The following is a 15,603-nucleotide window of genomic DNA, read 5'->3' as shown; positions in this document are numbered from 1 at the left end:
ATATTCTTTATAAATGAAATAGGTATCCAAATTATCAAAAAAATGTGTCATTTAATTTCTCAGTATCGTGATACGATTCCTGTATCATATCTGTGCACATCTGTGCTTAAACATGTCTCCTACCTCTTCATTTGTTTGCGCTTTAAAAAATTAAGTCTGATACACTTTTCGAACAGACCAGACTTCGTATTAGGTAAGTACATGAACTGGCAAAAAGTGTTCAAACGTTGTGTCGGTGCCGCCGAAATCGGAGTATCTACCTACACGTGTGAAATTGTTTCGTCAGTCAAAATATTGTGATCCGTTACTTTTACTTGTTTTCCTCGAAATTCACAACTATGAAACGATGTGCATTGGCTTATTGGCTTTTGGGACTTTGTAACAACTATGGTTACGTTGTTATGTTGAGTGCTGCTCATGATATGCTCACAAGGGTAGGTATATATATTTTATTTAGGTATACCCGCAAGTCTCATTTCTAAATACGTAATTTAGAAAAAATATGAACTGAATAAATGTCACGGATTAATGGTTTCATTCGAAGTTAATTCAATGGTACAGTATTTATGCTCAAACTAAATGTGTATTAATTTTGTTAAAAAAATGATAGAAAAAATTACTTACTTATTTAAACACGTAGAAGTCTTCGAAACTGGATGGATGTATGGAAAAAAAAATTCTAATTCACCATTTTCTCAATTTTTTTTCCCCTCAGCATAATGGCAAAACAGAAACAACGATTGATACATCCTTCAATCCTGACCGCCACTGCAATCAGTTATCAACAGGTGTTATTTTATTGGCGGACATAATACCTGGTTTATTGATTAAGATAATCGCACCATTTCTGCCACTCTGGATGAAGTAGGTATACTTATGTTTATTGTTTTGGTCTGATTTTCCTTACAATAAAAATAAAAAATCAAGCTCGTACACTACTTATATCAAAATTCTGGGATTGATAACCACGCGTAGGTAAAATTTGTTCAAAATTTCAGAACTTTAAAAGTTTAATTTTCATAGATTTTATGCATATCTGAAGTATTTCATTTCGAGTTCTATTTCAATTCAGCTTTGGAAACACCTCTATCACGAGTCAGTTCAACCAAATTTGTCCAAGGTAATGGTCAATTATTGAAAGGAACTCATTTAAGTTTCATCACACACCAATGAAAGAGAAATTTTGATCGGATCAGACTCAAAATCGATTCGAGTTCTGGTTTCTGTGGCCTCGAAAAAATCTTGTCATGTCTCAAATTTCCCAAGTTCACTTAGAATGCTGAAATTGAGCATGAATATATTCAGAGGCTATCCTGGATAGGCCTCGGAGAATCGACTTTTCAACTCCTCTCCTTCACTTCAGCCAGAAAAAAGTCGATTTTTTCATATTTTTCAGTTATGAGCTAGAGCCTCCTCACAAAAGACGAGCTCCGAAGGGTTCAGCTACTTATGCAAGCTAATTGAAGGGGTCGTCTGACCAAAGTGAAGAACAAACCCGATATACTATTTCGTTTGAATAAAATAATTGGAACATGCAACTCTTTTCTAGCATTCGAACCATATTGGTGGTGATTTCGTCAGCACTTGGTTTGATATTGGTTGCTTTATCGGACTCTCTCCTCGTAGCTGTCTTGGGAGTTATATGTACAGCATTTTCATCCGGTTTGGGCGAAACTTCGTTTATTTCGTTTACAGTATATTTCAAAGACAAGTAAATATCACGAAATTATTAGTAATTATACCAACGAAAACATACGATGAGGTACAATTTAACGTGACAATTTCAATATTTTTACAGATCGGTTTTGAGTGGCTGGTCTTCTGGAACCGGAGGTGCTGGATTTTTTGGCTCGTTGACATATGCTGGCCTAATGATGGCAGGCTTGACGCCTAGGACGACTTTATTTCTCTTGTTGGTCGTTCCATTAACGATGGCCATCAGGTATGTACTATAAATTCGAAATGTGAAATTTGAAAACCATAGCACCTCAATTATTACCTAGGGTTTTGATTTTATTATAAAATCAAATCCATTTTTTTTAAATATTATTTTTCAGGAGTTCTGATTAGAAAAGGGTGCAAACATTTACTCTTGCAATACCTACTCGACAATTTTTCGCAAGTTTTTTTGTTTTTTAAAAAATGACTCTGTTAATTCTCATCATAGATAACCTTTTCCTCACAGCTTCTGGCTCATTCTTGAGAACCCCTTGAATACATCAATAGATCCTGAAGAAAGTGCACCAGTCGCCGACGCTGCCGCTCCTAGTACCAGTAACACTCCAAAAACAATTAGCCGCCATTCATTGCGATACAAGATAAATGCCATTCCACGATCTTTACCATATATATTGCCATTAACCCTCGTGTATTATTTCGAATACGTGATTAATCAGGGCTTGGTAAGTCATACCTAAACCTAGCACCTTCCTATCTTGAACTTCGTTAGCTGTTTGAGGGTCCAAGCGTTAATTATTATTATACTTATTAAAACCTTACAACATGAAAAAAATTAATTCAATTTAGTATTATTTCGTTTTTCCAGTTCGAACTGTGCCTATTACAGAATGCATTTATCGACCCGAAAACTCAGTATCGCTGGTTCCAAGTATTCTATCAAATTGGAGTGTTTATTTCTCGATCATCTATTAGCGTAATACAAATAGATAAATTATGGACACTGGCAGTAATTCAGGTAATTATCTTTTCAACTTTACACCAGTAACATAATTAATAAATACGAGGATACGTACCTCTTCTTATCATTGGGGCGGATTGAAAAAAAAATTTCCTGGAATTTGACGAAAATTGGTGAGGAGTGAGGAAGTTTACTTTGAGTGAGAGACTACCTAGAAAAATTTTGAGCTCCCTATCCCATCAAGGGTCCGAGCCAGAGGTTCTCAAAGAAGGGCCAATTCTTAAAAAATCGTGCTTTTTGCCTCTTTTGGGTGGTATATATGTATGTACATTAGTACAACCACGTACAGTACCTCGGTCACTTATACATAAAAAGTAGAAATTCGAGTTTCTAAACCTTCCTGACCTATTGAATTCAGCATTCAAGACCACTTTCAGCCCTCAACCAATCAACTGTGAAAATTGGCGGATTGCAAAATTTTATAAACGCTTTTCACCATTGAAAATTTTTTTTTTCAAAATCAACGTAGGATTCGTATTCAGTAAGTCAAAGTATTCTGATAAACAATTTTTTCGCGATCGTTTTGATAAAATTTCCAATATTCATATCTTTCGGTCATTTTAATAAGGTCACCTGAGTGCAGGACAAAGTTATTCAGGCAAAAAAAGTGAATTTGGGCAGTTTGATCGAAATGATCGTAAAAAATGTGGTATTGGGATATCTACTTTGGCCCACTGAAGTTTTCGTGAAAGGAATTTTCAATGGTGGAACACTAATGGCAAAAACCAAGATTTTTTTCAAAAATGACTTCACTTTAAGGACCCGTGGTTCAATTGCCTGAACGGCTGTAGGGCTTCTAATTTTTCTGGGCAGCTACTCGAAATAAACTTCCTTGCTAATTTTCATCAAAATCCAAGATACGAGGGTTCTTTCTCTCCGTCCATACATACTGCAGGACATAAGAAGAGCTGCACTTTTCAACCAAAAATTTTTAACATGCATGATTATTGCATTTGCAGGGGATAAATTTGATTTATTTTGGTTTGGAAGCCATCTATAAATTTACACCGAGTGTTATTATAGTGCTGATAATTATATTATGGGAAGGAATGGTTGCAGGATTAACGTACGTGAATACTTTCCATAATATTCAAAAAGAGGTGAGATTCATGACTTCACCTGTACGTAATTTAGTTTTAGCTGTGACTTTTTAGCTACCTACCTATAATTATTTATGAACGCGAAAGCAAGAATGACATCTACTCGTAGGCGAGTTCATATCACCTGAAAAATACCAACTTAATAAGATATCATTTTACTTTCTCAAGTAAGTACATATGTACTAATGAATTATATTTGTTATAATTTTTCAGGTCCGTCCAGAAGATAGAGAAACTGTTACAGGAATTACTTCAGTTTCAGACGGCTTAGGTATCACATCTTCCGGATTTTCGGCTATACCACTACACGATGCAATTTGTAAATTATCGTTTTAGTTTCCCATGGACTTCGATTATTATTTTTCATTTTTATATTGTCAATGTAATATAAAATTTATCAAGTATAAATAATGTGGTTTATTTATTCATCTCGAAAATTCGTCCAATTTTTTTGAACCATAACATTGCAGGCAGATAAAAATGTTCAAAATTTGATCGACTTCGTCAAAATTGGCCAACTATCAATACTTGTCGACTTTTTCAAAACTCAACACCCCCCCCCCCCCAACTCTCTTACTTTCGTCCCTGGGCACACAGTCAACAATAACGATCGAAGATAAATGTCAGTCTCATTAACAGAAAGAGATCTAATCAAACATGGTAATGCTTCGATGCGTTTGTTCAATGCCAATTATTCCACAAACACAGCACAATCCACCTCAACTTTAGATACGTTCGCAAAAAAATCGCATCAACATCGCAGAATCCAGGTAAGTAGAAAATTTTTCACATTTCAAAAAAAATAACCAACAGAAAAAAAACGTTCAATTTTAGCATTAAAAATTTCAGTTAAATTATTCGCGAGCTTTTTCATATATCCACAAGCGCTATACTTTGTACTACACAACTAAGTATACGATGATTGAACGTTCATTACGGTAATGAAAGAAGATCGCGCCCGAGTTTCCGAACAATGGAACCCGAGTTACCTTTCGCTTTGAGAGAAAAAGCATTTTTAGAGTTGAACGAAACGTCGGAAAATTTACAAGATGGAATAGCCAAATTACGGAAATTAATACAGAGTAAATATTCTTCAGTGTTTTAACGCGGCGCCGTTTCCTTTTTCATTCGTCGTCCTCGTCGACGACCGCCTTAAGCGCACCCGACTAAAATAACTCATTATTTTAAATGCCAGATGAGCCGAATCTACGTTGCAAAACGGATACGCAATTTCTGCTGAAATTTTTAAGAGCCAGGAAATTCGACACGGATCGCGCTTTTCAGTTGGTAATTTCGAAATTTTATTATACCTACTTACCTATACCTACGAATTATTTTCATTTACCTAACGATAATTGGGTTGGTTTGTTTTTCTTATTTTTTTAAAATTGATCTGATTGTGGGGAAGAATTATAAAGTGGGACCATTAACCTTTAGTCCAGCAGACCTTACACTTACAAGAGTGGGAATCTTAATACTTTCGAACACCCCTAATTCCACATCAATCAAATGGTCCCCTCAAAATAATTCTAAAACCACCAATATGTATAACAAATCGTTCAAAACCAAAATCCGAACACGCCACTCAAAATTTTGTCCACACACGAAAAAAAAAATCCACTCATTCCCAATATTCAAATCAAATCCCACTACAGCTAATTGCAATTCGCACGACCGCACATCTAATCATTTTCTCCTCTTCTTTTAGCTCAAACAATACTTCACTGTGCGGAAAAATAATCCAGCTCTATTTTCGGATTTACTACCATCAAAACACTCGAAATTATTGGATATGGGAGCTCAAGCTGTTTTAAACGAACGAGACGCGAACGGTTCGAAAATCTACGTTTTTCGATTAAGTAAGTCGCTGATTCGTCGACGACAACGACAAAGCCAAAGCACACCGCTTTCCTATTCCTACACTCGTAGGGTATATACTCGTATTTTACCATCGCAGCAATAAGATTCGGCTTACAGCTTTAGCTCTGGCTTTTCGCTCACACAGACACGCTCGAGATCCGCTATCAAATATTTAATTAAAAAATTCAAACGTATTACGATTTTTTTTTTTTTTTTTTTTTTTTTTTTTGGGTGTTTATAATTACAAGATTATTACACCCGTAAGGGGGGGGGGTTAGATTTGGTTTGTGAGGCCGATGTTTTCTACTAGGGAGATGAATTTTTGTATTTCTGAGGGATCGTCAGGGATAGTAGGTGGGTTTTCTTTTATCTGTAGTGTAAGTCTGTTTTGTTTTAGTTGGGGACAGTTGAAAAGTATGTGTTGGATGGATATGGGTTCGTTTCTGCAAAATTGGCATGAGGGTTTTGGTTCTTTTTGGTATAAGTGGTTATGAGTAATTTTTGTGTGGCCTATTCTTAGTCTGGTAATCAGGATTTCTTCTTTTCTGTTCAGGTGGCCTAGATTTTTCCAGGGGAGAGTAGTTTTTTTATGTTGGAAGAGTTTGTTTGAAGTTTGTTGTGACCAAAAGTTCTGCCAGTTAGTAAATGTATTGTGAGTGATTAGAGATTTAATGTCATCAGGAGTGAGAGTGGTAAGAGGGGAGGGGGTAGCGGCTGTTTTTGCTAATCTATCAACAGTTTCGTTTCCAGTGATACCTATGTGGCTGGGAACATACATGAAGCTAATTGAGTAATCATAATATTGGAGGTTAAAAAGGGACTTATGTATGTCTTGGACTATGGGGTGGTCAGAAAAAATGTTTTGAATGGATAGCAGTGAACTTAGTGAGTCGCTTTGGATTAAGAATTTTTTATTTTCTGATTGAATGGAAATTATATCTATTAGGCAATGTTTTATGGCAGTGAGTTCAGCAGTAAAAATTGAGGCGCAGTTGTGAATTTTGAAACTGAGAACTTTGTCATTAATTGAGTAAGCATAACCAGTATGAATATTAGTAATTTTTGAACCATCTGTGAAGCATAAGTTATATTTAGTATAGTTTGATAACAGTTCTAAATAATGACTCTTGATTAATAATGGGGAGTGATCATGTTTTGGGTAGTTTCTTAAGTAGAATTCCATCTGTATAGGTTTGAGAGACCAAGGGGGATAAGATATTGGTTGATGTATTAGGTTTTTTAGGTCAATTTGTAGGTTGTTCATATTTTTGATAAATTCTGGGATTGGACCTGAAGTATGGAGGAAATGCTGAGAGCTGTAGACATTGAGTGACCTTTGAAGAGGGTGAGATGGATTAATTGCAACAAAGATTCCGAATATGGTTTCCTCCTCTACTGCTGCAGCCATCATCTTTGCAGCTCGACTCTTTATGCTTCGAATATACCTACTTACATTTCAGACCTAGCTCTTTTACAAGCGAAATTATTTATTTAATCGAGCAGCCGTATTATAAGATTATATCATCGTATATCATACCTATTACCTAGTTCTACGAGAAGCTACTGCATGTTTACCTTCCATTACGAGCAAAATACGACGATTTTAGGCAGTGCACCTGCAAATGTACCTTATCTACGTAGGTAGAATATCCTTATTAAATACGTAAGGAAGTATAAACGAATACCTATATACAAGTATACATACAATACTCGTACACTCTACGTCTACACCCTCATCTCCAAAAAAAAAAAAAGTACACGTAGCCTACATATCCTCATTTTTGTTCTTTCGTCGTCTGCCATGCCGCGCGGACGAACCCTCATACAATTTTAATCCAATTTAATGTCACGTCTTGGCGTATTACAAAATGTAACTCTCATGCAAATATTTCATACACACAACGTATACCTACATGTTTAAATGCTCGGAATTTCACCATTCGTTCGTGCCAGCAAATTTCAGAATAAATATCTGCCGCTTTTCCTACAAATGGTAATTATTCCATCACTCGTACTCGTAGGTAGTACGTTCGTCGGTATTCGGCGCATTCGCGGCGCGCGCTCGGCTCGAGCCCATGCCAACGAGAAGCAATCTTCTTAATATGGACTCAACGTATAATATGTTTCGTTCATCACATCGCCGGTAATGTCGGTCCTTTCCTTCATTGTCTTTTCTTAACGATCACAATGAAAAATTAAACTCGCTGTAATTATAATATCTAAGCTACGACTTACGGGCGCATATAGCTGACGAGAGTCCCGAAAAGATCAAATTTCTCGTAATTTTCTTCGTTTGACGTAAAAGCCTTTCGAGAACTGTTTTCGATACCGGTGATGAAGGGAACAGAGGAGGAGGAGAGGACCATACGGAAGATGAACAACAGATTAATTAGGTGTTATCGGTTTTAGTTCATCTTAGTAATTACTTTCGCAATTCGTTAACGAGAATGTGAAGGGAAGTTAATTTACAAAATTGCTCATTTTTACAAAAAAAAATTCAACGTCTTTTACAAGTTGGGTTACCTCGAATTTATGGTAAGAACCTACTCGTAATATTGGTCCTCTTTTTTTTTTTGAACGAAACAATAATGTATTATTGTCACAATTTTGTTGTCTTGATTTATGAACAAGTTTGGTCTCATCTTCCATCTTCACGTGGAAATTCCTGATTGGTTAATTCGACCCCTTCTGAGCCCTCATTCATTAGTGATGGTACCACAGGAGGCACTATAGGAGTGAGGGGGCACAGCAGAGTTTGAATTGAAAAAATAGGTACCATTCAATCAGAAATCACATAATCTATTTCAATTTTGTAAGCAGTGTTTCGAATGGAGGGAGCACTGCACAGTTGGGAGGGGTCGGACCAGAAAAATAACACCATTTTATTATTTATTCATGTTCAAGATACAAAACACCTAAAAAGACCAAAACAATCAATCAGGGTGTCTACTAAATCCAAAAAACAAAATTTCGTAGGTACCTTTTTCGTACTTTTATCGTACTTTTTTAGTACACTATATTTTTCAATAGTTACCTATACTTTGTAAGTACAATGGAGGGAGGGGGTGTATCATGTCATTTCAGCTACAAAAATCGAAATTTCAACGTTCTGAGCAGTGTGGTCTGGGTCGTCGAGAGCCGATGCGAGCCTAGAACGAATGCATAAAATTTGGCCTATAGAGGTTTTTGAGAGGGGGAGGGGGTTAGACTGAAAATTTGTAAACAGAAGTAGGGAAAAACTGCCCATTTTGCTGATTGATATCATATTTAATAAGACTTACAAAAATGTTCATTTTCTGAATTTTTGGGAGCCCAAAAGTGATTTTTCTCCAGTTTTAAAAGAAAAAAAAATTGGCCCGAGCGAAGCAAGAGCGAAAGTTTTTGAAAATTTGATTTCAAAAGACTTGAAAACGAGACTTTGAAAAAAAAGAGGAAGGGCCCGAGCGAGGCGAGGGCAATAAAACTTTGGAAAATTGGTATTTCCAGAGAACTACATATAAAAAAACAATGTTTTTTAATGCAAGGAGTTCGTTTTTTGGTTTATAAAATTTTAGAATTGGAAAGATGTTTTTAGGATGTTAATTTTGATTTTAAAAAAGTCAGAGAACAGGTCCGAGTGAAGGCGAAAACTATTGAAAAATTGTATTTCGGGAAGTAGGTATGCGAGAATTTCATTTTTTACTTTGAAACTTTAAAAATTGAATACTTTGTTGACGATTTTTTAAAAAGAATTTCAATTTTGAAAAAGAAAAGAAAACAATCCCAAGCTAAGCGAGGGCAAAAGCTTTAGAAAATTGTCGTTCGAAAAGCAGAACAATATCAATTTTAATGTAAGAAATTCTGTGTTTCTTATCTCAATTTTTTTCAATTTTATCAATGGTTTTTTGAAATTGTAAGCGGGAAAAAAGCACCAAATTGGGCAAAAGCTTTTCTAAATTTGTAGTTTTAAGAAGCGAAACAGTAGTAATTTAAATGTGAAAAATCCAGTTTTTCCACAATGACATTTTAAAAAGTTTGTTTAAAACTAGCTACTTTCCAAACACAATGAATAATTTGAGAAAATGCAGAAAACAATAATTTAGCCCGAGCGAAGCGAGGGCAAAAGCTTTTGAAAAAAATGAAATTTTGAGGACACATTATGGTAATTTTGTCAGTAAATTAACATTTAAATCTTTTCAAAATTTCGTACAAATTTTGTAAATTTTGTACATTTTGAGCAGTTTTTTGTACTTTTTTTGGTCATTTTCAAATTTTGTACCTTTTTTGTAAATTCGTACTTTTTTCGTGCTGTAGACAAGACACCCTGTCAATACAACCTCAAAGACAAGAAAACAGTGAATGGGCATGCAGTGCATCTGAAAAAGCAGAAATCTTTGCTGACAACCTTGAAAAACAATTCAAACCTCATCCACCATATTGTATGTACATCTCCACCAATTGAGGAGGTGGATAGCAGAACGCAATAACTCCATTTTTGTTTTTTTTTGGGAAATTAGGAAAAATGGTCAGGAGGGGAAGGGTGGGGGGTCGAGTTCCAAAATTGGTGTCAAATGAAAGGGAAGGGTGCGATAAATAAAATTTCCACTCAATTTCAAAATTTTGGTCACCTGGGTAAGCACAGAGAGGAAAAGAAAAAAAAGTTATTGCGTTTTGAACGCAAATTTTTTTTTTGGGTGTTTTTCTGCAAAAAAAAACGTATTTTTTATTTGAAGAAATTGAAAAATTATAGAAAAAAAGTATGTTTAATCGAAAATTTTCAATACAAAACTGGAATGCGAAATTCAAACAATTCCTGTCTGTGATATAGCATTCAGAGAGTGGGAACGAAAGCACAATTTTTTTTAGTAACTCCTACCCAATGAGTTTCAGTATCTACCCGATGAAAAAAAACAGTGTTACCACATCTGCGCAACTGAAATGTATAAAAAGTAGTGGAGTTATTGCGTTTTGCAAACAAAATCTCATTTTTAATGCATTTAGCTCTAAAATCAGACTTGTTTTTCTCGATTGCGCTATGATATTCAACTGATGGACAAAATCTGACCCCGGGAATGGATTCCCCGTTGAATTTTACATAAGGATAGATATCTAACTCAATTTTCGTAATTTTGGAGTTATTGCGTTCTGCTATCCACCTCCTCAATTAATGTATCTGCTACAGAATGTAACAAACTCAAATACCAAAAATCACAATTGATGAAGTTAGACAAATTGTTAAACAAATTAAAAACAAGAAATCACCAGTTGTAGATGTACATTACATCGCACCTCGGGAGTTATAAGGTCACATCTCAAAAAAGTGAAATTTTACAGGAGAGTGATTTTCTTTTTTTTTAAAACTTGATTCATTATTTTCATCAACTTATAATCAATTGTGAGGAATGAATAGCATGTCATTTTGAAGATTGGGTATCCTACCTTCATTTAGCATAAGAACACTTTGAAAAATAAAATCCTAAAGAGGAAATATTTCAATGTTTGGAAAAAGTTTTGAGTTATAACCTTTCATAAAAAGTGATCTGGAGGCGAAAAAAAGCGTCCAAAAAAATTTTCATGATAACAAAATTGTAGAGAATTAAATTTCCAATCGACATAATGCCGTTAGTTTTTTTCTAGAGGCTTAGTTTTTGAGTTTTTCCCAAAAAACTAAAATTTTAATATATATGCAAATTAATTTTTCTGAAAAATGTTCTATTTTAAAAATTTTTTGTTTTGGAACAAACCTACAAAAAATACACTCCTTGTGATTATTTTACATCTTAAAAACGTTCAACACTATCGAAACTGGTTTCTGACACTTTGTATGTGCAAATTTTACTCAAAGAAAGAGGAGTTTTTTGAGATGTGACCTTACAACTCCAAACAACTTGCAATGTTGTAGAAATTTTGAGTTAGGCCCTTTGCATTTTTTACACGATCTAAGCAGCATACCCGACTCAAAGTGTTATTTTTGGTTGCAGGGGGTCATGCAAACCCCAAAAATGCAAAAACATCAAAATCAATTTTTTTTGAGATGTGACCTTATAACTCCCGAGGTGCGACATCAACATGCTCAAAATTTACATCTACTTACATGTCGAGATAGCATGTCGAAGTGTCAGAAATAATTTACAGACAGAAGATTCCTATTAAATAACTTATTGTCACTTTTCCATCATTATGTTGGAAAAAAACATAGTCGATGTAAATGTCGATGTTGGCAATTGTTATACGGGTGGATACCACAAAATCGACAAAAAAATCATCAAAGAATTTCCACCTCAACTAATTTGGTATATCACACAAATTTTTAACAACATACTTATGTCGGGATTCTATTCCAACCAATGGAAGTATGTGCAAGTTATTCTCATCCATAAACCAAGAAAATCAGAACATGAAACCTCTTGTACAGACCTATCACTATCAGCTAAGGCAAGCTTGGCATGCTGGTCCTTAATGAAACTTGAAAACCATTCAGACATTACTATACAATCTTCTGGCTCACTATCTAAGTGATAGAAAATTCAGAGTCAAATACGGCGATGCTTTCTCTAACTTCAGAAAAATCCGAGCAAGAGTACCACAAGGAAGCGTATTGAGCCCAATGTGACATTTCTTTGATAAGCTACGTCACAATGGTGACATTTGCTGATGACACTGCAATTACCAAACAAGATTTTGATCCAGATGTTGCAATGGACAAATTACAAAACAACTTAAATGCAATAAATGAATGGTGTCAAACTTGGAGAATCAAAATCAATAGTGAAAAATCAAGCTACGTCCTTTTTACCAGAAGTTAAGGGTATACTCTAGCAGAGTGTTCTAATTCGACAATGGTTGAAATAGGAAGCCGATTTGTTCGTTATTGTCATCATTCTTTCATAAAACTGCCTGTAATCACTAATCAAATCAAATTTAGGTGTGCGTATGTCCCATGACCCGCTCCCATCTAAACTTTAGGCAGGGATTTCTACGTGAATTTTCAAAATTCTTCCAATTTTTTGTCACCAATACTGATATTTTATCTATGAAATCGAGGGTAGGTATGTAGCCATATTTTCTCATTTTGCTTTTCCAACAGAGATGTGAGCATCCAAAGTACCTCCATTCAATTCCTAATTATATCCATTAAATGTCCTAAATCAAAAATATCACAACATACCATCACTTTCAAATGTTTTTTAAGCAAAATAAATCAAACCCCCGTCGCGCGTCGTCAATTTTTCAAATTTTTTGGAAAATTTCAATCAAGTCAAAATCATGAAATTTAACGTTTCATGTAGCAAATTTTTCATTTTTTGTGGACAAATTTCACTCAAGTAGTTAGTTGGGTAGGTATTTTTAAGCAGTTCTAAATAGTTGCAAATTCTCATCTACATTATGGTTATTTATAGTCTGTTAATTTATCTACATAGGTAAATGTATTTAGTTGGTTTTTATGCCATCTAGAAGTTGGTAAAATGTCAACTTAGGTAATCAACTTCTATCAATAAACACGCATTCATCAATTACTAATTTTTGTCAATAGAAAACTGTGATATGACAGCGATCACCGTCGAAGACATATTCAAAACAAATTTAATAGCATTGGAGATCCTATCGTTGGAACCTGAGACTCAAATTGCAGGAATGACAGCTCTAATCGACTTGAACGGATTCACTGTCAAACAGCACTTGAAATTACTCTCACCTTACATCGCCAAATGGTCTATAAATCTAATTCAAGTAAGAAATATGCATACAAATGCTTAAGCCAAGACCATAAATCATAAGAAGTGCCCACTTACGCTATCAAAACACTTCCAAAAACTCTCTCGCAACTCATTAAAAAATGTTTCCAAACATTTGAAAATCGATTCGGCCAATTAACTAAACAGTGCGGCGCGCGTACTTCGCCGCAGACAAAGTAAGCTTTCGTATAAAAATACAAATATTCAATTTACCACGTAATTCTGTCACCTTAATTTAATTTCGGGCGATATTTCAATTTGCGTGAGGTATAAAATTTCGCCAGTTTGCCGAGACGCGATGATAGGAAACCGAAACACATTGGAAGGAAGAGAAGCAAGAACGAAGTAAGCCCCGGTAATTAAAAACGTTAAAGTAAATTTATAACGAAACCAATAGGTGAGCAATAAATTTACCAAGTACGTCTTTAAAAGCGTCCCATCCCATCCTTCGTTTCAGGAGCGCGTCTTTTAATTTTAATCTTAATTAGCTAATAATTTTTGTTTATGTTTCAACACGTTTTTCCGAGAGATTTTTCAGCGTACCTACCTACATTTTTTTGCCCATCAACTTTTTCTTTCGTTTTAGGAATCGTTTCCTTTGCGTTTCTGCGCCTTTCACGTTATTAACCAACCGATTTATTTTGATGCGATTTTCGCCACCATAAAACCATTCATGAAGAGAAAATTGAAAAAACGGGTAAATATATGAAAACCTTCGTTGTCCTAGCGCGAGGGCAAGATACGCATTATTTTTTAAAATATTGTAAGAAAGATTCGCCGCTTCGGTTGCGAAAAATTAAACCAACGCACGAACGGAAAATCTTGCGGAGAAGATCAACAGAATGGGTACTTTATGCTCAGCTCAAAAATTGATTGTTGAATAAATTTATTTTTTTAAAATTCTTGCCACATTTATTCATAATTATTGTTTTGCCCAATACAATGAAAAAAAAATCAATCACTTATATGTTTATTTTTTATGCAAAAACAACATATCCAGAATATTTACGTATGTAATTCGTTTCTTTGTTTGTTCGTTTTTTTAAAAATATTTGTTCACTACGAATATCTTTACCTATCTACAATAATCCAATTTTGTCGCAGATCCATTTTCATGGAGCTAACATGACATCACTCTATGAAAATTTCAATAAGGATCTTTTACCAGTAGAATACGGAGGTAATCAGATACTCGATACGTCTGCTTGGAAAAATCGGCTTTTATCCAAAGAAAGCATGTTTAAAGGTAAAATGGCAAAAAATGTTGAAACCTAATAAAAAAAAAATACGACAGCCTAATTCAATTTTTAAAAGTAGGACTAGGGTCTTAAAATGAAATCCAGTTACAAGTTGAATATCAATTTACGAGGTATCCATCTTGCTGAGCTGATGTTTTTAGTACAAGTAAAAACATGCTTTTCACGAAGTAAAAAAATACGTTTATAGACATTTTTTCAAAAAAATCATTGCTCGAAAAAATTGTTATGATTTCCAATGATTTATAGAATGCTTCAAAGAGTTTTTACAATTTTTTCATGTTCTTCTTTCTTATTTTTCAAACGATAATTTGATAGTTGATAATTTAGTTCACCAATAATACCTGCTTGTGTTGACCCTCACTTATTCATTATTTTACAGAAATGGAAGAATATGGATACAAAATGGATTCGTAATTAATACTCGCAGGCATCAAGACAATACAAATGCAGAATTATACAATAATTCTAATTATAGTTAATGGTTCCAATACACGACGATGACAAATTTTCTCCAGCAAGCAAACATTATGAATAAATGTACCTACTTAGTACTTAGCCTATGTTCATCTGATTACGAAAATATAATTTGCATCGATTTTCCACTTCTTCCTCTTTTTTCAGAAGGCAAAAAAATCGTTCAATCATGTCATTCAAAGAAATTGAACCTTCTTAGTTTAGCTCCAAATATCTCGAAAACAAAGTCTCTTGGAAAAAATAAACCCACATTATAGATAAAAAATTTTCAGCTTCGCAATTTTCTTTACCTATATTTTCAATGCTTTCAGTTTTTTTTCAAAAATTTGATTTTTGAAAATTTTTCAAATTGATTTTACTCACAAGGGAGGTTGAGGTACGAATATTTTGACCAACAGAAAAATTCTTGAACAACCAAAATTACATGGGGAATTTAAAAAAATCAAATTTGGGTCAAAAATGTGAATTTGGAAACGATTTAAAACCGTTTTGGGCAA

General features: G+C 34.4%; 2 protein-coding genes across 3 annotated transcripts; both read left to right on the top strand.

Moving 5' to 3' along the window:
* Positions 1-1,532: 1,532 nt before the first annotated feature.
* LOC135834317 (battenin-like) lies at positions 1,533-4,179 on the top strand. The gene is made up of 6 exons (XM_065348172.1): positions 1,533-1,711; positions 1,799-1,942; positions 2,186-2,402; positions 2,546-2,695; positions 3,658-3,798; positions 4,012-4,179. The coding sequence occupies exons 1-6, from the start codon at positions 1,533-1,535 to the stop codon at positions 4,132-4,134; spliced, it is 954 nt and encodes a 317-aa protein (XP_065204244.1). The 3' UTR covers positions 4,135-4,179.
* A 137-nt stretch (positions 4,180-4,316) lies between these two features.
* Positions 4,317-15,230, top strand: LOC135850073 (alpha-tocopherol transfer protein-like). 2 transcript variants are annotated; one of them, XM_065370783.1, is made up of 8 exons: positions 4,317-4,568; positions 4,648-4,880; positions 4,994-5,085; positions 5,507-5,657; positions 13,172-13,368; positions 13,960-14,070; positions 14,478-14,619; positions 15,012-15,230. In XM_065370783.1, the coding sequence occupies exons 2-8, from the start codon at positions 4,772-4,774 to the stop codon at positions 15,044-15,046; spliced, it is 837 nt and encodes a 278-aa protein (XP_065226855.1). In that variant the 5' UTR covers positions 4,317-4,568; positions 4,648-4,771; the 3' UTR covers positions 15,047-15,230. The 2 variants fall into 2 exon arrangements, with proteins under 2 accessions (XP_065226855.1, XP_065226856.1); XM_065370784.1 differs by lacking the exon at positions 4,317-4,568 and having other exon boundaries at positions 4,579-4,880.
* The last annotated feature ends 373 nt before the right edge of the window (positions 15,231-15,603 follow it).

This window comes from Planococcus citri, chromosome 1, assembly GCF_950023065.1.
Source record: "Planococcus citri chromosome 1, ihPlaCitr1.1, whole genome shotgun sequence".
Lineage (NCBI taxonomy): Eukaryota > Metazoa > Arthropoda > Insecta > Hemiptera > Pseudococcidae > Planococcus > Planococcus citri.
The sequence above is the reverse complement of the archived record's forward strand: the minus strand, read 5'-3'. Positions and strand labels throughout refer to the sequence as shown.